This window comes from Balaenoptera ricei, chromosome 10 (assembly GCF_028023285.1).
Source record: "Balaenoptera ricei isolate mBalRic1 chromosome 10, mBalRic1.hap2, whole genome shotgun sequence".
In the NCBI taxonomy this organism is placed as follows: Eukaryota; Metazoa; Chordata; class Mammalia; order Artiodactyla; family Balaenopteridae; genus Balaenoptera; species Balaenoptera ricei.
Window position 1 is genome coordinate 97,086,719 of NC_082648.1, and position 20,456 is coordinate 97,107,174.

Consider the following 20,456-nt stretch of genomic DNA (forward strand, 5'->3'; position numbering starts at 1 on the left):
CTCCCCAGTCTTCAAACATCCCACTCCCTCGTACAGCCTCGGAAAGCCAGCAGTCCGATACTCCCTGCGGCCTCGCTTGCAGTCCGAGCAGATCCCTCCTCGACGGCGCCCCGGGGCCCCTCCCACTCCCACACCTTTGCTCAGGCTGTGCCCTGGCCTGGAATGCCCTTGCCCTGTTTCTCTACCTGATGAACTCCTAATCGTTCATGGATGCGCTCAAAGGTCTCTTGTCTCACGAAGGCTTGCTTCCCTGCCTCCAAGTTCCCAAGGTGGAAGGAATGGCTCCCGCATCCCTCTCTCCGCCCACTTCTCAGGCGGTGTTCTGGAACGGGAATAATAGTCACCTACAGCCCCCAGGGGTACCATGAGGGTTAGACAGGCTGGTGCCTGGTACACAGTGAGTGTGGGCTACAGTTATCACTCATCTCGCCCCCAGCACAGCGCCTGGCCGCATGGAGGAACAGCCTGCACGGGCTGTGGCCTGGAGGAAGGTCAGGGCGGCACTGGGGCCTTCAAGGGCACTGGCCCATGCGTCAGAACTCAGAGGCTGACATCGGGGGACTTGCCTGATGTCTATGTGAGGTTGTCCCTCCTGGAAATGACACATCCACCAGCTGCTCCTGTGGGGACGTTGCTGGCCAGTGGTGCAGGCTTGACACCTGGGCTTTCCTGGTGAACAACTCGTGCCAGTCATTTAGCCTTTCTCAGCCTCCATGTCCTTATCTGTAAAATGGGCATGTCTGTTTCTCAGGAGCTGAGCACAGTGCCTGGCACAGGGCAAGTGCTCAGTCAATGTAAACCACTTTTTAATTTACAAGCATGTATTTATTCACCCATTGCCTACTGTGTGCCTGCTCTGACAGTAAGACGTGGCCCTGGTGGAGGAGGCCGTCAAGTGAGCGGATCATCACCACACAGCAAGGCCCCGGGAGGCACACAGGCCTCAAAGGATCCCCCGTGACCAGGGCCTCAGTATGACTTCTATGGGCCCCTTCTTACAAAAAAGGGTTAAAAATTATATTTTGTGATTGTGCTGCTATAAAGAAGAATATAATCCAGGCTGTATTATATCCACCTTCCCCCCTTCTGATTGATAAAAATAATTAAAACATCTCCATGGGCCCTGTAAGCGTGGTGGGCCCTGACATCGTGCCTGCTGCGTGTAAGGTCTGGCTGTGACTCCTCACCCAGATCCGGGGAGTCACAGAGGCTGCCAAAGATGGTGACCTGAAGGGCGGGAGGAGTAGCCTGGGGACAGAGGGGACAGCTGGGAGAGCACTCAGCTCTTGGGGACGTTGCCAGATAGATTAGGCCCACTGCATGGGGACAGCCTCTGCCCCATCCCAGCCCTGTCACTGGATCCTTCACTCTTGTCCCCCAGGCTAACCTGAGACGCCCCAGCACAACCCCAGCCCCTCCCCAGTCCCAATTAAACCTCCATCATTCGCCCAGCTCCCTCCTCCCCGGCCCAGTCTTAGCTTTCCCACCCGCACAACAGGGTGCAGTGGGGCATGGGGGTCATTGCCGCCCTTCCCTGTTCTCCAAGGCCTGGGGAGAAGGGGCTGCATGAGTCCTCACGAGGCGGCCAGTCTCTGCCACAGTGTTATTGTTGGTGTGGCCGGCATGCCTCACCCAGGCAGGACAGACCTCAGAGGGGCACTCAGCACCCAGCCATCAGCACTGCAGCCTGCCTGGGGAGGCATGTCCCATCACGAGGCACTCAGTGTGGTCCCCAGAGAGGGTGCAGGGCTGGCGGGCCCTGGGTCATGGCTGAGGGCATTTCAGTCTGGGGACCCCAGTTCATTCAGGCCACCCTCTGTGCCCAGCATGCCCCCCACCGCCCATTTCCTGGAGGTCTCTACCTCCCGAGAGCCAAAGCCCTCCAGGTGTAGGGGAATCTGGGTGGCTGGCTTTGGTGGCACACAGGTGGAGTGAGGCAGGGCTGCAGAGATTAAATGTGGTCCCCTGCCTGGCTCAGGCCTATGGGCTGGCCTCCACTAACACCTCCCAGGGCCCCCAGTCTGTGCCCCTGGGCATCATAACCGGCATGGCCTGCAGCCACCGGCCCAGGGCCTCCAGGTGCTCAGAGACTCCACCAGGCCATTGCTCGGGCTGTCGGGCCTGGTGGTCCAGAGCTGTGGACTCAGGAATGTTGACTCCTTGATGCCGAAGGGTGGGAGGGGAGGGCGGGTCCAGGGCGGGATGGCCAGAGGCTGCCCCTTCACCCCACTGGTCCAAGACTGGACTTGCCTTTAGCTGCTGGGGTGTGTGTGTGTGTGTGTGCACGTGCACACATGCACACACCTGAGGGTGTGGAAAACATGGATGGTAGACTGGGGCTGCTACTTGGGAGTGATGTGACCTGGGGCAAGCCTCAGCCTGCCCACCCAGGGGCTGAATGAACTGCCTCTGGGGTCCCTTCCAGAGCCCACCCCGGGCTCAGCCCTCCCCACTGGCCGTAGCTGCCCCCGTCTTTGCTCCAATCACCCTCCACGAAACTTTCCAGCCCCCAGGACGTGCCTGGGAGTGAGTTTCGTGACTCCATGCCCAGCACAGTGCCTGCGGCACATGGACAGCTCAGTTAGTTGTGAGGTGTTGGGGGTGTTGGGAGGTGTTGTGGGTATTGGGAGGTGTGGGGGGTGTTGGGAGGTGTGGGGGGTGTTGGGAGGTGTTATGGGTATTGGGAGGTGTGGGGGTTGTTGGGAGGTGTTGTGGGTATTGGGAGGTGTGGGGGTTGTTGGGAGGTGTTGTGGGTGTTGGGAGGTGTGGGGGTGTTGGGAGGGGTGGGGGGTGTTGGGAGGTGTGGGGGGTGTTGGGAGGTGTTGTGGGTGTTGGGAGGTGTGGGGGTGTTGGGAGGTGTGGGGGGTGTTGGGAGGGGTGGGGGGTGTTGGGAGGGGTGGTGGGTGTTGGGAGGGGTGGGGGGTGTTGGGAGGTGTGGTGGGTGTTGGGAGGTGTGGGGGGTGTTGGGAGGTGTGGGGGGTGTTGGGAGGGGTGGAGGGTGTTGGGAGGGGTGGAGGGTTTTGGGAGGTGTGGGGGGTGTTGGGAGGTGTTGTGGTTGTTGGGAGGTGTGGGGGGTGTTGGGAGGTGTTGTGGGTGTTGGGAGGTGTGGGGGGTGTTGGGAGGGGTGGGGGGTGTTGGGAGGTGGGGGGTGTTGGGAGGGGTGGGGGGTGTTGGGAGGTGTGGTGGGTGTTGGGAGGTGTGGGGGGTGTTGGGAGGTGTGGGGGGTGTTGGGAGGTGTTGTGGGTGTTGGGAGGTGTGGGGGGTGTTGGGAGGTGTTGTGGGTGTTGGGAGGTGGGGGTGTTGGGAGGGGTGGGGGGTGTTGGGAGGTGGGGGGTGTTGGGAGGGGTGGGAGGTGTTGGGAGGTGTGGGGAGTGTTGGGAGGTGTTGTGGGTGTTGGGAGGGGTGGGGGGTGTTGGGAGGTGTTGTGGGTGTTGGGAGGTGTGGGGGGTGTTGGGAGGTGTGGGGGGTGTTGGGAGGGATGGGGGGTGTTGGGAGGTGGGGGGTGTTGGGAGGGGTGGGGGGTGTTGGGAGGTGGGGGGTGTTGGGAGGGGTGGGGGGTGTTGGGAGGTGGGGGGTGTTGGGAGGTGTGGGGGGTGTTGGGAGGTGTGGGGGGTGTTGGGAGGGGTGGTGGGTGTTGGGAGGGGTGGGGGGTGTTGGGAGGTGTTGTGGGTGTTGGGAGGTGTGGGGGGTGTTGGGAGGGGTGGGGGGTGTTGGGAGGTGGGGGGTGTTGGGAGGGGTGGGGGGTGTTGGGAGGTGTGGGGGGTGTTGGGAGGTGTGGGGAGTGTTGGGAGGTGTTGTGGGTGTTGGGAGGTGTGGGGGGTGTTGGGAGGGGTGGGGGGTGTTGGGAGGTGGGGGGTGTTGGGAGGGGTGGGAGGTGTTGGGAGGGGTGGGGGGTGTTGGGAGGTGTTGTGGGTGTTGGGAGGGGTGGGGGGTGTTGGGAGGTGTTGTGGGTGTTGGGAGGTGTGGTGGGTGTTGGGAGGTGTGGGGGGTGTTGGGAGGGGTGGGGGGTGTTGGGAGGTGGGGGGTGTTGGGAGGGGTGGGGGGTGTTGGGAGGTGGGGGGTGTTGGGAGGTGTGGGGGGTGTTGGGAGGTGTGGGGGGTGTTGGGAGGTGTTGTGGGTGTTGGGAGGTGTGGGGGGTGTTGGGAGGTGTGGGGAGTGTTGGGAGGGGTGGGGGGTGTTGGGGTGTTGTGAGGTGTTGGGGGTGTTGTGAGGGGTTGGGGTGTTGTGCGGGGTTGGGGGTGTTGGGAGGGTTGTGGCGTGTTGGGAGGTGTTGTGAGTGTTGGGAGGGGTGGGGAGTGTTGGGAGGGGTGGGAGCTGAGCTGATATCTGTTCTGCTTATTGTCTGAAGTGCTTCAAATGCTCCTGTTTTCGCCTGCATCTCCCTGTACTACCCCCTACCTCTCAGTTACTCCATCCTCCTGTGTTTAATTCTCAGCAGCTTTGCTCTAGGGGCCGAGGAGGCTGAGGCTATTCGTAATTCAGGCAATTTCTCTGCCTTTCTCTTCCGGCCTCTCCCTAGCGCCCAGCGCCCACCGCAGATCCTCCAGAGCTGGGTCCCTGCCCCCGTCTCACGCCCCACCCCACCCCCACCCCTCACCACCAGCCCCGTTCCCAGCACAGGCTCCTTGGATCCTGCACCACCTTCTGCCGCTCCGCCCCCCGGGACCCCTCAGCGCCGTGCCACCTCCCCCTTCCCGCCCAACAGTCCCTCTGCCCCCCTGAGGCCTCTCATGCTGTTGTCCTCTCCAGTGAACCCCAGTTCCAGAACTGGACTCTGGGTGATTTCAGCAGCTTCCCCTAGCTGTCCCCCCTCCCCTCCAGACACCATAAAGTTTCCAGAAGGATCTTCCTTAAGCAGAGGCTGGACCTTGTCACCTGTCTCCAGCTTATCCCCTGTCCGTGGCTCCATCACCCCCACCATCAAGTCCAGCCCTAGAAGGCCCTCCCTGACATGGCCTCCACGTGTCCCCCAGCCCCCGGCCCACAGCCTCCCTCCTCCCCTTCATTCTAATGATGCAGAGAAGAATGAACACATCAGGCCTGAGACAAAGTTCTGCTTGCAAGGCTGGACCTTGGCTGGCATCTGGAAACTTGGATTTCAGGAAGGTTCCCACCACTCCCTGATAAGCATGGCCACTGGGCCTAAACTGTTTGTACAGACAGTGTGGTTTATGCTGAACCCCTGCTTTCCTTCTGGGAGTCTGGATTTGGGTACATGCCAGGCAGAGGATGCCTCCATGACAAGCCCCCGGTAAAAAGTTTTGCGTGTTGGGTCTCTAACGAGCTTCCCTGGTTGACAACACTTCACATGTGTTGTCACAACTGGTTGCTGAAGACGTTAAGCGCGTGCGATTCCACTGGGAGGGACCCTCGGAGGCCTGAGCCTGGTTTCCTCCAGATGTGGCCCTCATGCCCTTTCCCTTTGCTAATCAAGCTCCGTATCCTTTTGCGAAAATAGCCATGACCACGACTCGGCCAGGCCCTGTGAGTCCTCCTAGAGAATCATGGAACCTGGGGTGTTCTGGGGCGCCCCAGCACACTGACCCTTCCTCAAATACTCCATGAAGGGGACTTCCCTGGTGGTGCAGTGGTTAAGAATCCCCCTGCCAATGCAGGGGACACGGGTTCGATCCCTGGTCCGGGAAGATCCCACATGCCGCGGACCAACTAAGCCCGTGTGCCACAACTACTGAGCCTGTGCTCTAGAGCCCGTGCGCCACAACTACTGAGCCCGCGTGCCACAACTACAGAAGCCCGCGCGCCTAGAGCCCATGCTCTGCAACAAGAGAAGCCACCGCAATGAGAAGCCCGTGCACCATGACAAAGAGTAGCCCCTGCTCGCTGCAACCAGAGAAAGCCCGTGCGCAGCAATGAAGACCCAACGCAGCCAAAAATTAATTAATTAATTAATTAATCTAAAAAAAATACATAAGAGCTATTTACTTAAAAAACCAAAAACTCCAGGGATGTTCGCGCCCCCGTGCCTTTGCTCCTCCTCCTCCTGCTTCATGAGCTGACCTCAGCCCCTCGCCTGGCGGGCCGATCTGCCCCTGCAAGACCAGGACACAGGCCCCCTCCTCCGAGCTCCCCCTGCCCTCTGCCGTGGCATTTGTGACCCTGTGCTGTGGGCACAAGTGTGCCCGGGCCTCTGCTGGCTGATACGAGGATCCCTAAGTAGTTAGGAGGTGGTTATTCCTTTCTCAAAAGCTTCTTGACTTGACCAGGGGAGGTGAAGGAGGATCCCTTCTCTTCTCGAATTCTTTGTCACTGACAAACCTCTTGTGTGCGTTATAAATGAAAGACTGATTTTTGCACGTAGCTTTTTGGGGGGCCCTCTTGTCTGTGAAGTGCGGTGAGACTGAGAGTCGGGCTGGTGACAGTTGGCAGGACACCTGACTTGATTCATATCTTGGTAACAATACTCGTGGCTGGACAGGGGCTGGGGACGCCCTCTCCTACCATGGTCTGGAGCAGCTGGCAAAGACACCGGGCTGGGCAGCAGGGAAAGAACTCGAGAAGGACAGAAAAACAACCCGGGCTTTGGCTGTTAGAAATGCTCCCCCTCCTTAGTCCTTGGGGTTCCGGGGCCCATCCTGGGGTGGTCACTGCTGTCTTGACCATCAGGAGGGAGGCCACATCACCAAGGGCCACAAGGCTGTCTGCATGGAGCTACCCTGGCCTCAGGCCCAGGGGCCCCCTGCCCTGGAGGGACTAGAAGGGGACTGTCCCTGTAGCCCACTCAGCCATGGCCTCAAACAGGGTCGGGGTGGGATGGGCGAGGCCACTGATGCAACTTCGCAATAAGCCAGGGAGCAGCTGTTAGTGCTCGTGTAGCAGCGGCCGTGGAGCCCTCGAAGCTGCCTCTCTGGGGACCATAATGCTCCCTGGGGTTATTGTGAGGGTTACATGAAATGATCTTTATTTCAAATGAATTTTTAAAAAAACTCATTTGAAATATTATGACTGAATTAATGAATCTGTGCTGCACATTTTAGGAGAAAGAAGGGGTGGCACTGTGTATCCTCTGGGTCTCCCCAGACCTGAAACTCAGTGTCTGTGTCTGAACCTCACCTGTGGTGGTTCATGGATGTCTTCAGAGCGACAGCGGGCAAAACACCCCTGGGGTGGCCCTCCCCTGCTCCCTTAGCACTTGGAGAGACAGAGGGAAATTTGTGGTCACCTCCAAACACACACCGAGACACACACACACACACGAACACATAGAAACACATAGAGAGGGACTTTCCTGGTGGTCCAGCGGGTAAGACTCTGCGCTCCCAATGCAGGGGGCCCAGGATCGATCCCTGGTCAGGGAACTGGATCCCGCATGCTGCAATGAAGAGTCCGCATGCTGCAACTAAGACTCGGAGCAGCCAAATAAATAAATATTAAAAAAAAAAAGAAGTACATTATTTAAAAAAAAAAAACATAGAGACAACACAATAGACACATACAGACACACATACATCAGAGACACACTGAGATACACAGAGACGTACCAAGACACACACACACACACACACACACACACACACACACACACACACACTCCCAAGCGGCCCCTGCTGGTCCTGGCCTAACCTCCAACTGTTGTCCAGGTGTAGCAGAAAGTTGTCACTGCCGCACTTTTGGCACCTCTCATAACAGTAGTGGTGCAGGTTCCCTGGGGTGGGGATAAGGCAGGGAGGAGAGACAGGATCTAGTGAGGGCTCTCCCCTGGGGGCGTTCCCAGGTAAAGGTAGGAAGGGCCTGCGGGGACACTGGGGTAATAGTGAGAGGGTTGCCCATCAAAGACTTACAGCTACTGTCGCTCTAGAAATGCTCAGGTCGGGAAGGCCCCCCAAAGCCGGGTGAGGGGAGCCATAGGGGACCACAGGGAGGCCGGTGGGGTCTCAGGTGTGGGGAGGCTGCAGCCTGCAGCGCCCACCCACCGAGAAGGGAGTCAGGAGCCGGGTCGCAGCCAGCACTGGAGGACAGGCCTGGCAGCAGCGGGCCTGGTTACCAGCCAGGCTGACCAGCTGCAGAGAGCGCAGCCCTCTGAGCCCCACCGGCCCACAGAGAGGATGGGCATGTGGCCGAGAGAGCAGCTCGCCCAGTGTTCCCTCAGATCTGAGAGGGCTCAGGGGCCTCCTGGAGGCTGGACTTCCCCCATCCCCTCAGCTAGAGCTGGTCTGTACTCTCTGTTCCCCACACTGGGGTTCCCTGGACGAAGTTGTTTGCAAAAAGAATTCTGCTGCCAGAAACAAAACAAGCAAACCAAAAGGACAACTGGCTTGGCTGGCTTCCCAGCGCCCGCTTCTCACCCAGGAGGAAGCCCAGGATGGTCACGCTGACGAAAGGAGCATGTGGGAGTCCCTTGGACCTGGCACAGCAGCCCAGGTTCACCCCCCACCTGAGAGGGAGGCCGGAAAAGGGGGGCGCAGCTTGGCTCAGCAGCGCCGGGCAGCCCACGGCCACCCCAGTGATGGGGAGATTGCCAAGCCAGGCTGGGCCCAGGGAGGAGGGCGATGGCCGACAGGCTCAGGGTGCCGTGAAAAGGGTCCGGGGGTTGTCGGCAGACGGGGCCCCAATCCCACTTGTGCCCTTAACTTGGGGAAGGAGCTCGGCTCAGGCACTATTCCTCTCTGGGGCTCGGTTTTCTCTAGTAAAGGATGTGGCCACTGATTAATTCATCTAACACGCACCAGGCCCAGGGGTTCCCAGTGAGCAGGACCACGATGCCTGTCCTCGAGGGGCCTGACCTCTGGTGGGGAGAAGAGGCAGCGCCTGGACCACACAAGGCGCTGCAGACATGTGATCTTCAGCCCTACCTCAACCTTTGCTCTGCTGCTTGCCTGCCTGGGGCCCGTCCCTGCAATGGCCACGTGGCTCATTCTCCATCTTCCCAAGGAGGCCATGTTCTTCTCAAACCGCCCTGTTAAGAACAGTCCCACCTACCCCTCCGCCAGTCCGCCTTCCCTGCTTCCTTTTCTCCATAGATCACCACCACACACACCCTACATTGTACTTATTTGTGGTTGTTATTTATTGTTGGTACTTCTCCTCTTGAAAGTAAGCTCTCTGAGGGCAGGGATTTGACCTGTTTTGTTCACTGCCATATCCTCAGTGCCTAATATAGGGCCAGGCACATAGTATGAGCTCAATAAATACCTGTTGAATGAATGAATAACATCCCTGGTAGGCATTGTTGTCTCCATTTTACAGATGAGAAAACTAAGGCTCAGAGATGTGATTTAAGGTCATACAGCCAGTTACTAACAAAGCCAGGGCCTTCTGACTCCGAAGCACATTCCTCTTTCCCTTTGACCAGTGACTGCTCTAGACCTTAGAGGAGAAGTGGGGGGACCATGGTGGGCAATGAGAAGGAGGCCCGTGGCTTGACCAGAGCTGTTCTAGATGAGCGGTCTGCCCTGACTCTCTTGGCCTCCTTGCTCTTGCTGTGGGAGCATCTGGAGGGGCTGCACCAGCTGTGGCATTTGGCCAGGCTGGCTTTGGGCAGAAAGGGGACCCCAGAGCCCTGTGACACGTGGGGCTGCCGCACAGCGCGGGCTCCGTTGCACGGTAGGAGGCGCATACGTGGTTTTCTGCTGAGGGAGGACGAAGGCCGTGGGCGGTGCCAAGTGGGCCAGGTCCTGGGCAGGCCTGTCTGGCTCCCGGCCCTCAGCAGTTTCCCCAGACTCCACAGGCTTAGCCCATGCAAGGCCCCGGCCCCGATGCTGGGCATGGGGTCGGGGGTGGGGGCGGGCAGAAGGACCCCTGCCCCACCTTCTGCCAGGAAGAGGTGACTCCCTTGGGCTCTGACTCTGCACCCACCTCTGGTTGATGTGATTTCTGCCACTTAGCCCAGATCCCAGCAACACCTGTGCCCAGATCCTGACAACCATGCCCGCTCTGTAGCCGGCCTGGGATAGTAGAGAGAGCGCAGGCCCGGGGGCCAGGCTGATTCACTAGCCGTGTTGCTCGGTCAGTCACTCCACTTCTCCGAACCTCAGTCCCCAGTCTGTTCCTTTCTCTCCTCAAATTCCAATAACAGCCTCAGCGACTTGCCTATGCTTCCCTCACCCGTCATGCTGTTCCCAGGCTCCATGCTTCTGTTGGTGCTGTGACCTCTACCTGGCAGCCTGTCTCACCTTTGCTCTCTTGGCTAACTCTCATCTAACGCACATGCACGCTGACACACACACACACACACACACACACACCGACGCTCTTAAATCTTTCAAATCCTAGTGACAATGGCGTCTCCTCCAGGAAGTCCCTCTGGACCCCCAGGGTGGGCTATGTGTCCCTTCACAGTACCCTGTAACCTCTGCTGCCTTTGTCATTAGCACTGTCCCCCTGTCCCCTGCCAGAGACAGGCCAGTGTCTGAGGCTCCATCTCTGGGGCTGGCAAGGAGAAGCTCACAGACAGTAGGCGGAGTCCGGAGGACCACATCGGCGTCTACCCTGGCCGCAGGGTGCCCAGGGAGAAGCACTGGGGTGTGGCTGGTGTGGGGGACAGAGTGGGCAGGGGAAGGCCTCAGGGGATGGCTCAGCATGAGGAGGGCTCTCGATTCACCTGTCTCCCCAGGCCGGGGACTCTGGAGAGGTGGGCCCACTCACCTGGGGACATGAAGAAGGTTTTGCAGAGCTCTCTTGCTAGTAGTGACGTCTCAAATCTCCTTAATAATATTCACCCTTCGGCCCACGGCCACGGGGACCTCCAGAAATCCAGGATTCTGCCCCAGAAGAAAGGGAAGGGAAAGAAACCCGCTTTTATTTAGTGCCTGTTAATCAGGGGCTAGGCAACTTTCCTACCACCTATTAGCTCACTAATATCTCTGAAAAGTGAGATGTAAGGTGATCATCACCTTTACCGGAAGCTGGGCTTGGAGAAATTAAGGGGCTTGTCCAAGGAAAGCATCTGGTGAATGATGAGGCCAGTGGGTCTGACACACAATGGATGCCAACCCCCAGGTGGTCCCCAGGCTCTGGGCCAAGCATCAGGGGAAGAATCTGTCCCTGGAGAGTCGGGGTGGGGGCAGGGAACCCCAGGGCCGGGTTGAGCTTGAGGAGGTCTGCCGATCTGTCTGTGCTCCCGAGGCGCAGGCCCAGAGCTGCCAGGAACCTGGCCGGGGGAGGCGCACCAGCCAGGAGAAAAGCCGCCATTTCTGAATTGTGTTGCTCAAAGTCAGAGAAGTAGAAGCTGGCAGGGGTCTCCTGGTCCTGAGTCAGCCTGACATTAGATGGAAAGGCCCCCTGCCCACTCCCTACCTGGCCCTCCACCCCAGAGCCCAGCGGTCGGAAGCCACACTCGAGGCCAGAGACCTGCTGTCCTGGTGGAGGGGGCGTCTCAGCAACCTGCCCGCAGCGTCAGGGACAGAATCCGGCACCTGTGGGAGAGCTGTGTGACCGTGGGTGTGGCTTTGCCTCCCTGGGTCTTGGTTTCCTCATCTGTCAAAAGTGGAATAGTGTCATCTACCTTGAGAGACCGTGGTGAGGATGAAATGAGAACCAGCAGGGAGCCTCGCACTTACCTGCCGGCTCCCTGGCTTCCTTCCCAAACTGGTCCACAGGCAGGCCTTTCTGAAGGTGAGCCAGATGGTCCAGGAAAATGGGCCTGGGGTCTCTGCAGAACACTGCACTTGTAGTCTGCTCTGGATTCCCTTCTCTGCGAAGTTCCCATGGCTGTGTGACCCTGGGCAGGATACTAAACCTCTCTGTGCTTCAGTGTACTCACCCTGCCTCACCAGGTAAGTCACAGATGTGTGAGTGGCTGTGGAGGAATGTCCCTGGGTTGGTTTTTTTTTTCTTTTCTTTTTTGGGGAGGAGTGTGGAGCATGGCAAGAGTCCCTCTCCAGGGTGACTGTAGGCTTGGGGTTGGGGGCCCTGCTTTGGACGTGACACTCCCAGCCACAGAATGAAGTACCAAGGGTCTGCCTTCTTGCTTTCTGGGAGGACTCCCTGGGGGCTGAGAGGGACTGGCCCAGCCTGTGTTTTTCTCTAGGGCCTGGGATGACAGTACTTGAGCCCAGATGCTCTGGCCTGGGTTGGCCATTGGAGGGGAGAGGGGCTCAGAACTGCCCCGCTTTAAGCAAACCCACTGAGCAGAAAATCCAAAGGGGCCTGAAAGGCAAAGTTTAGAGTGCTCCCTCAGTCTATGAAAGGATCTTTATTTTATAAAGAGCTTCCCAGTCAAATTCCATTAACTTGACCCCTTCCTTGGGTGGGCGGGGGTAGCACCGAAATGATCTCCCAGAGGAGGTGGCCCAGCGTGGGCGGAGGTGCTCAGGCATTGGGATTTGGGGGGGTCCCGCTGGAACCCTTGGAACAACCCTCTGGGAAAAGGGGCTGCCGAGTGTGGAGGTGGAGGGGTGGGGGAGGAGGGGTTGGTGACCTACCGAGGGAGTCACCGGGTCCTGGGTGTCTGCCCTGGGCCAGGGCCCGAGCACCGGTGCCTCTGTTGTCATGGCAGCCCTGCGAGGTGGGGCTGTCGAGCAGGCAAAGTTACAGGAGGGACGTGGGGCTCGGAGTGTGAAGTGGAGGCACTGGGGCCTGGCTGGACCACAACTTCAGTAAGAGTGGGGACCTGCCTGCTCTTAGGTGGCTGTCTCAGTACCCACACAGGCAAGGCACACAGCAGGTGCTCAGTAAATGTTTGCCAGTGAAGAGCAGAAGGAAGTCAGGTCCGACTGATTCAAAGCCACCACGCCATTTCCCCACTTGGGCCCAATGAACCCGAGGAGGTGGCCTGTGGCCCCCTGGGCCTGGGAGGAGAGCAGGGTGTGGGCAGAGCCGGGCCGGCCCTCCCAGCGCCCTCCTGCGGTCCCGGCCGGGGCAGTCAGGGACGAGCCATGTTATGCCCACATGTGTCCACGAGAGGTCGCCCCGCACCGCCAGCAGCAGTGAGACCCGCCTCCCAGAGGACCCCTAGTGGTGGAGGAAGGAACTCACCTTGGAGGAAGCAGGATGCGGCCCGAGCAGCGTTGGAGAATTGTACCATGGAAGCGTTGGCCGAAGGGCACTGCAAAAGCGGCACAGAGGAGGAAATGAGCCCAGAGGGGGGTGGCTGGTCCTAGGGAGCCACAGCTAGTCCACGGCAGAGCCTAGAGGTCCCCTCCCAGGTCCTCATCTCCTGGATCTGAAGAGGGCCTGCTGCTGGGGCTGCTTTGTCTGGGTTTCCCTAGACTTCTGGACTGCAAGGGGGAGATGGGGTCGGGGAGGGCAGGGCTGGTGGATGGGGAGCATGGGGTGGGGCCACGGGGTGCACTTGGCTGTACCCAAGGCCACGACCCTCTTGGTAGCCCCTCCTCCATCAGGACGGGCCCAGCTGGTCATGCTGGGGGTACAACTCCTCCCCCTTGATGTGGGAGCATCACCAGGTGAGGTAGGTGCCCCAGGGGGTCTGGCTGGGAGGCTCTGTCAACTTGGCTTGGCCCTCACTGACCCTGGAACCCCACACCCAAGGGGCAGGGCTGGCGCTGGATGCCCAGGCAGCTGGGCCCTGCTGAGAAGCAGTGAGGCCGGGCCATGCTGGGCCTTGCAGGCTGGGTGAGGAGCTGGGTTTCATCCTGCGGCAGTGGGGAATCTACTGGGTGGGGGTTAAACCAGGGAGCAGCGTGGTCCTTCTAGTCACCGATGGGTGAGTGAGATGTGGGTAGGGAGCTGGGTTAGGAGGCCGTGGTTTCCTGGGCCTACAGCATAACTCACAGCCCAGCTCATCCTGACTAGCAGGGCAGGTGACTGGCCCACTGGCTGTCTCCTGTCAGCCCTCCGAGCTGGGAGAAGAGGCCAGGAGACCTGTTTTCCTGGCTCTCTGGCATCATGATCCTTCAAGAAGCCCTCCTTGGCTCCCTGTTGCCAGTTGGATGACAGGTGTATGCCTCACCCAGCCTCGGTTTCAGCTTTGTCCACTCCCACCCACAGCGACTTTAGCTGCAACGCCCTGACCCCTCCTCACCTCCCTGGGGCCTGCAGAAACCCCTTCCAGGCCCAGCTCAAATGTTATTTCCTCTGAGAGGCCTCCTGGCCAGTCTGGGCAGCAAGGCCTCTCCCTGGCACCACATCCTGTGGGAGCTCAGAGCTCGCCGTGTTAGCAGGGTTCTCGGCCAAGGCCCGGGGGGTAGAGCCACTGCTGAATGTAGGGACTGTCCCAGTGGCATGCACAGCACCCAGCGAGAGGGACGCAGGGAGAGGGGACAGAGGGGCCCGGAGGCGAGGGAGAAACCAGCTGAGCCCACCCTCGAGTCCGTGAATGTCCGTTCGGCACTCTCGCTGTTGGTCAGCGAACTTCTCCTTGGGTGACGTGGAAGAGCTTGTCCTTCTCCCCCAGCGTGACGTGGCTGTGTAGACGGGGTGGGCAGAGAGCTCGCCTCGCTCACCCCGGCCCTCCTGCAGGACTGCGGCCCCAGGCTCTGCTGGCCAGCCCCTCTCTCCACAGAGCCCTTGCCACCCTTGAAGTCCTGCGGCTCCTGAAGCCCCCGTGGCTTCGGGCTAAGTGCCTCCAGGGGCTCCTGAACTGGGGGGGGGGGGGGTCAGGTGTGGGATGCCCTGGCTGTGACAAGGCCACCTAAAGGGGCCCAAGAGGAGGGCCAAGTGTAGCAGCAGGGCCACCGAGATGAGCCCCAGGATCTGGAGGTGGTACCACGGCTGCTATGCAAACAGCTGGAAGCCCAGGGAGCTGGGTCACACAGGCAGCCTCAAAGGGGGCACGGATACTGCGAGGATAGAGCGAGGTGGCATCTTCTGGAGCCAGCCACGGAGGGAGGGCCATCTCCCGGAGGGGTGCCCAGAGATGGAGTCCAGGGAGTACGCAAGGCCCTGGGGATGCAGTGGAGGCGGGGCAAGGGAGGGAGCCCTAGCCAGCTAGGGTGGGGTGGGGTTACGAGCACTGATAAGAGAAGGGGCCGCAGGTCAAGGGGCCAAGGGGAAGGCAGGGCTGGGCTCCGGGCTCCTCAATAACAGAATGCTTACCCTGCCCCACTCCTGGCCCTGGACACACCTCCAAAGATGCTGGTCCATCTCCAGGGTGGCACTGCCCCTCCCAGGTCCACAGCGGCTCTAAGCTGGGGGCGGGGGAAATGCAAGGACCACCCAGCCCAAGGAAGAACTGAGCGACCCCTCCCCACGCCTCCTCGAGGCCCTCCATCCAACCCTGCGTTCCCAACACTCAGTGAGTCCCTGCACACTGTTGCTTCCCCCGATTCAGCACCCTCTCCATCCCGGTGCAGGCCTCCCCCTGAACCCCCAGCCTGCCCTCTGTGTGGCAGCTGGACGCTGCCACGCGGATTCTCTCACCTCTTTCATTGCCCCCACTTCCATCCTTACCGCAGCGAGTAAGGCCCACGAAGGCCTGGCCCCTGCCTGACTCTCCGGAGGCATCTCTCAACTGTCCCCCCAACCTGCTCATCTCCCCCGGCCCCGCCCCACCAAATGGCCTTGTTTTCTGAAAATGTCACGCTCTCTGTCTTCAGGGCTTGTGTACACATCCCAAGTTCTGCCTCAATTCCATCCCCTCGCATTGAACTCAGGCCCATTTCAGTTCAATGTCCCTCCTCTGGTCTCGGCGCCCCTCCTGGGTGCACCCATGCCCCACGATGGCACTTTGCACATGGAGCTCTCCTGCTAGCTCCATGTCTGCATAACTGCCAGCTCCTCCAGGTCGGCAAGCTTGTCCCACTGTCCCGTGTCCCTGACCCCAGCAGAAGCAGCACAAAGAATGTGCTGAAAGGTTTTGCAAATGATAAGGGCACTCACTTGACATTTATTGAGCACCAGCTGTGTACAAAGCCCTGTGCTAAGCCCTGTAGGGGGTTATATAATGCAAAGCCCCTCGGCTCCAGGCTCCCGAAAGAGCTCCAGACCAGACAGTGTTCAAGGGAGAGCTTCTGCACCTGCCAGGGTGATCGGGGGCTTCCGCAGAGGACTCTGCCTGGAACACGCGTCTGCTGAACACCCAGCAGCTTATCTCCGCGCGGGCTGCACAGCGTTCTCCAGGAAGCCTCTTTAGAGCTCGTCCGCCCTAGACTGTGTCCCCAACGGCAAGGGACCGCAGTGGGTGCCTATTTCCTCTGCACAGGGCCTGGCACCTCCGGAGCTCATTAAATCATTGCTGAGTGATGGCTGGGAAGAGCACCAGGACAGCAGGCAAAAGGCGGTCGTCACAGGCCAACTCGGGGTGCGGGGTCCGAGTTGAAGGCTCACCTGCCAATGACGACGCTCTGGCAGAGGCTTTAATAGCAGGAGCTCACCCCTGACCCGCTTTCAATGGCTGCTCCATAAGCTTAATCCTCCCAGTGACCTCTGGGATAGGAGGACAAGGACTTCACCCCATTCTACACGTGGAAGAGAATGGGGCTCAGGAAAAGGGACTCACTCAAGGCTACACGGCCAGCAAGTGGTGGAGCTGGTGTTGGAACTCAGGTCTGATCACAGCCCGGATGCTCTTCTTGCTGCTGCTTAGCAAGATCCTCCAGCCTTAGGAACCCACTCATGCTGCTTCTGAGTCTTCATCTTTTCTTAAGAACCAGATCAAAGGGGAGTGAATTTCTGAGTCCCAAATAAACCTGAGGCCTCCTGAGAGGGGCCAGGAAATTTGGCCGAGGGCATCAGGAATCAAGGGACGCCCCTGACCCAGCTGTCACTGATGTGCCTGCCTCGTGTGCCCTGTTGCTCTGAGCTTCCTGGGGAAGACTTTTCCTCTCATTTATCACCCATCCATCCATCCATCCATCCAACCCTCCCTCCCTCCCTCCCTCCAACCATCTTTATTCACTTGCTCACTAGTCACAATGCATCTTTGATACATATCAGGCCCTGTGATAGAGAGATAAGCCATCGTCTCCACCATCAAGTCAATAAAATGTAGCAAGTGTAGATACCAGGACAGAAGATGAGGCACAGTGGGGACACAAAGTGACCCTCTAGATGGAGTGTCCAGGGACCACAGGGGGGAAAGAGTCCTAGAGGAGCTGGCACCACTCTTACCACGTCTCTGAGGCTATTGGTATGTGGAGGAGAAACCTCTGCCCCAGGCCAGCCCCCGCTTCTGGCACATCCCAAGTTCTCTATGAAGCCATTTCCCTACTGTTAGGGCAGGGGATCCTCACGGAATTTACCCGGCTCACTTCAGTGGGCCATTTTGAGGCTGGAAGGACAGACACAGCCTGCTATTGGGACTGTCTTTTCCGGCTCAGGGCGGAAGGTCTGGTCCTGGCTGTTTGGGATCCTTGGCCACTGGATGTGTGTGTGTGTGGTCACCCTGCCTCTCACGCTCTGACCCTGCAGGGCACCGGTGCCGACAGGGCCTTGGAGGCAATTTCCTACCTGCCCTGCTGAGCCCAACCTTCCAGACTCCCAAGTCTCCCAGTGGAAGTGGGGGCCCAAGGGCAGCAGATGGCTCCCCAGACTGGCCCTGACCCCAGTCCCCAGTCGGCACTTCTAACCTTAAAGCAATTCCACCTCCATGGCCACCATCTCCTTGGTGCCCTACAGTAACCCTGGGAAGGAGGCAGGGCAGAAGCTGGGAACCCTATTTTGCAGGTGAGAAAGCTGAGATCTGAGAAGCAGAGTGGCCATCCCAGCTGGCGGGCAGACTCCCGGAGAGGTTTAAGAGCTGGGCTCTGGTGTCCTGTAGGCCTACGGTGAATCCTGGCTGTGTGACCCGGAGCTTGACCTCTCTGGGATGCCTCCTCTGTAAAAGGGGGATACTGAGAGTACCTCCTCACAGGGAGGATGTACGACTTAAATGAGATAGAGTTTGGAAAATGCTTAGTGCAGGGCCTGGCACACTCGGGGCACCCAATAGTTTGGCAATATTATGAATACTAATTCAGGTCTTCTGCCTCCTAAGCTTGCTCTCTTTCTACCCCACCCCCCCGCCCCATCTTTCTAAGGATTGAAGACAGCAGCTGGCAGTGGGAGGTGGTTGCTTTAAATATGAGATGAGGAGAACAAAAGGAAAATAGAACAGGGTGGTGGCTTATGGCTAAAATTGAACAATTCCCCTCGCAGACCTGGGGGAGGGGCCTGAAGGACACCATCCGACGTTCCTGCTCCCTGTTCTCGAGGAGCTAAGCCTTGCTTCATAGCTCTGTCAGTCCTGCTGCGGGGAGGGGGAGACGCTGGCCTGGGACCCCACAAGCCAAGGGGACACCCCCTCCCTGCCCGTAGGCTCCGTTCGCCAGAGGAGCAGGAAGTAGGCTAAGTGGGATCCTGGAGCTTCTCTGCACCACTTCCAAGACAACATTAAATATTCACCAGAAGATTCCTCCACAGGCCCACCGTGAGCTTCAAAGGCAGCCTGTCCCCTTGGCAGTGTGCGTGCCGCCTTGGTTGCCACGGGCCCCGTTACCAAGTCCTTGCTCTTCGTCTTCTCCCGCTGACTGCCTTGGTGCCCCTGCTCCCCTCCCACGACCCCCCGCTGGTGAGGCCTGCGGTTCTGGCGTCTGTGGGGCCCCGGTGAGGGGACCAGCATTTCATTCCCCCTAGCCGGCGCGCACTGCTCTCCCAGGCGGAGGGCCGGGCCCTGTGACTCGGCCTCCAGACGTGTCCAGAGAAGGCTGCGATCTCCCCTACGCTGACTCTGGCTGGGCCCGGCAGAGGGGACTGAGGTGCAGGTGGGCGAGTCACCGCTGCCCACACACCCACACACAGACGGCACCAGAGGGGCCGGGGCTGGCGGCGGCTGCAGGGCTGTGGTCGCTGCCACCATAAAGTGAACGTCCGGGGCTGCGGCAGGCCGAGCAGAGGGGAGGTGGAGGCCTGCTGCCGGCGCAAGGAAGCCGCGGGGAGCCCGACGGACGGAGGCGCGGACTGGCCGTGGGGACCCCTGCTCTCTACTGGGCGGGAGGTAAACAGCAGGCCTGTGAACACAGCTCGTGCCCTGATGAGCAGGGCCGCTGAGGGCGGCAGGCCGGGGTCTAGGTCCCGGCTGAAGTCGCTTCCTAACTGGACCTGGGCAAGATACCCCGCCCGCCCAGCCTCAGTTTCTTCATTGGTAAATGGGGACAGTGATTGCCACCTCGGAGGTCTGTGGAGGATGCAGGACACCGCGGGCAGAAGGGAGGGAGCCCAGTGCCTGCCAGGGGGGGACGCTCAGCAGCTGGAAGCTTCCTCGCCCTCAAGCCCAGAAGCCCCTCACCTTCAGCCGCTCCTCCTCCCTCCGCCCTCTGGGGAGCTCCACGCCCAAATCCTCCACTGCCCCCAACATCCATCTCACCAGCGTCCTCAGGCCCCCGCTGTTCTGCACGTGCCCCTGCCCCCTCCCCCGAGGGTGCCTTCCCCAGGCGTTGCCCCCGTCTCATCCCTCCCCTGGAAATGCCATGGCCTAGTTCAATGCCACCTCCTCTGTGACGCCTCCCCCAGTGCCCCGGGCAGGGAGAGCTGCTCCCTTCCCCGAACCCCACATTCCCCTGAACCCCACCGTCCCTCCCTGCTAGCAGATTACTTAAATGCATCCTGCTTTTCTGCTCCTGGGTCTGCCTCCCTCAGTGGACTGCCAGCCACTCACTGCCAAGGCCGGTGTGTTCCGATGCGTTCCTCACCGTCATGACCCTCTCCTGTTGCAGCCCCTGCCAGCAAATGCTTGTTGAATCACTGGCCATGAGCAGGGAGGGGCCTGTGAGGAAGGTCAGGGTGACCATGGCTGGCACAGGTCTCAGGGAGCAGAGGGAAGGAAAGCCACTGAGGTCAAGAGAAGACGTGCCCGGGAAACACAGCTGTGATGGTCCCGGGTCACCTGGCCCGATCTCGACAGCGGGCACACCGCCCTCTGGGAGCAGGAGGGGGAGGCGAGTGAGGAGGGGCCCGCCGCAGCAGACAGAAGTGGCACCACTGTACTGAGTGCCTGCTGGGGCCGGCACTCAGTACAGCGCCGGCTTGTAAAACCTTGCTGAATTTCCACCCCGTCCTGGGGGAGCTGGGTGTCAGCACCCCATCTCCAGCTGGGAGGAGAGTAGCAGGCCCAAGCACGCAGAGTGTACACCACAGGGGTACCACCTGCTCCAGGTACAGGCCTGAGACTCCCAGCAACCTCAGGAGCTGGTTCCTTTTATCCCCATTTTATAGACAAAGTAACTGAGGCACAGAGAGGTTAGGAAGAGCAGGGCTGGGCCTGAGCCGGGTCTGTGGACCTCAGAGCCCACACTCCCCACTGCCACCCCACTGCCTGGGATGCAGGCTGAGCCTGTCTTACTTTTTGGCACCCACGTGTGGCGGATTAAAGGAGAGAACAGCCGCAAAGCCGGCAGTTACTAAACCAGAGCTATTCCAGGCCTCGGCGCCCCCTCTCCTTGTACTCCCATCTGCACGCCTCGCCAATCTCCCGGCAGCACCCGGCGTGGCACAGGGCTTGGGCCAGCGCAGGTCTGAGGTCAAGGAGCTGCCCCTCGCGCCCCCCAAGTCCCAGAGGGCCAGGACCCGCTCCACAGTTAGATCCTGATGGTCAGCCTTGGGGCAGTGACCCTGACTTCTCCTTC

General features: G+C 59.8%; 1 protein-coding gene across 4 annotated transcripts in view; it reads right to left on the reverse strand.

Moving 5' to 3' along the window:
- Positions 1 to 582: 582 nt before the first annotated feature.
- Positions 583 to 20,456, reverse strand: part of DNAL4 (dynein axonemal light chain 4) — a 32,780-nt gene continuing 12,906 nt past the window's right edge. Inside the window, exons 5-8 of one of the 4 annotated variants that reach the window (XM_059934860.1) lie at positions 12,934 to 13,003; positions 11,517 to 11,650; positions 11,308 to 11,433; positions 10,646 to 10,718 (exon numbers count right to left, since the gene is read on the reverse strand). In XM_059934860.1, coding sequence (XP_059790843.1) covers positions 11,353 to 11,433; positions 11,517 to 11,650; positions 12,934 to 13,003 — 285 coding nt within the window. In that variant the 3' untranslated portion in view covers positions 10,646 to 10,718; positions 11,308 to 11,352. Of the gene's footprint in view, positions 724 to 10,602; positions 10,719 to 11,307; positions 11,434 to 11,516; positions 11,690 to 12,380; positions 12,470 to 12,933; positions 13,004 to 20,456 lie in introns of those variants that run through there. The other 3 variants (XM_059934859.1, XM_059934858.1, XR_009505241.1) reach the window with 3 other exon arrangements.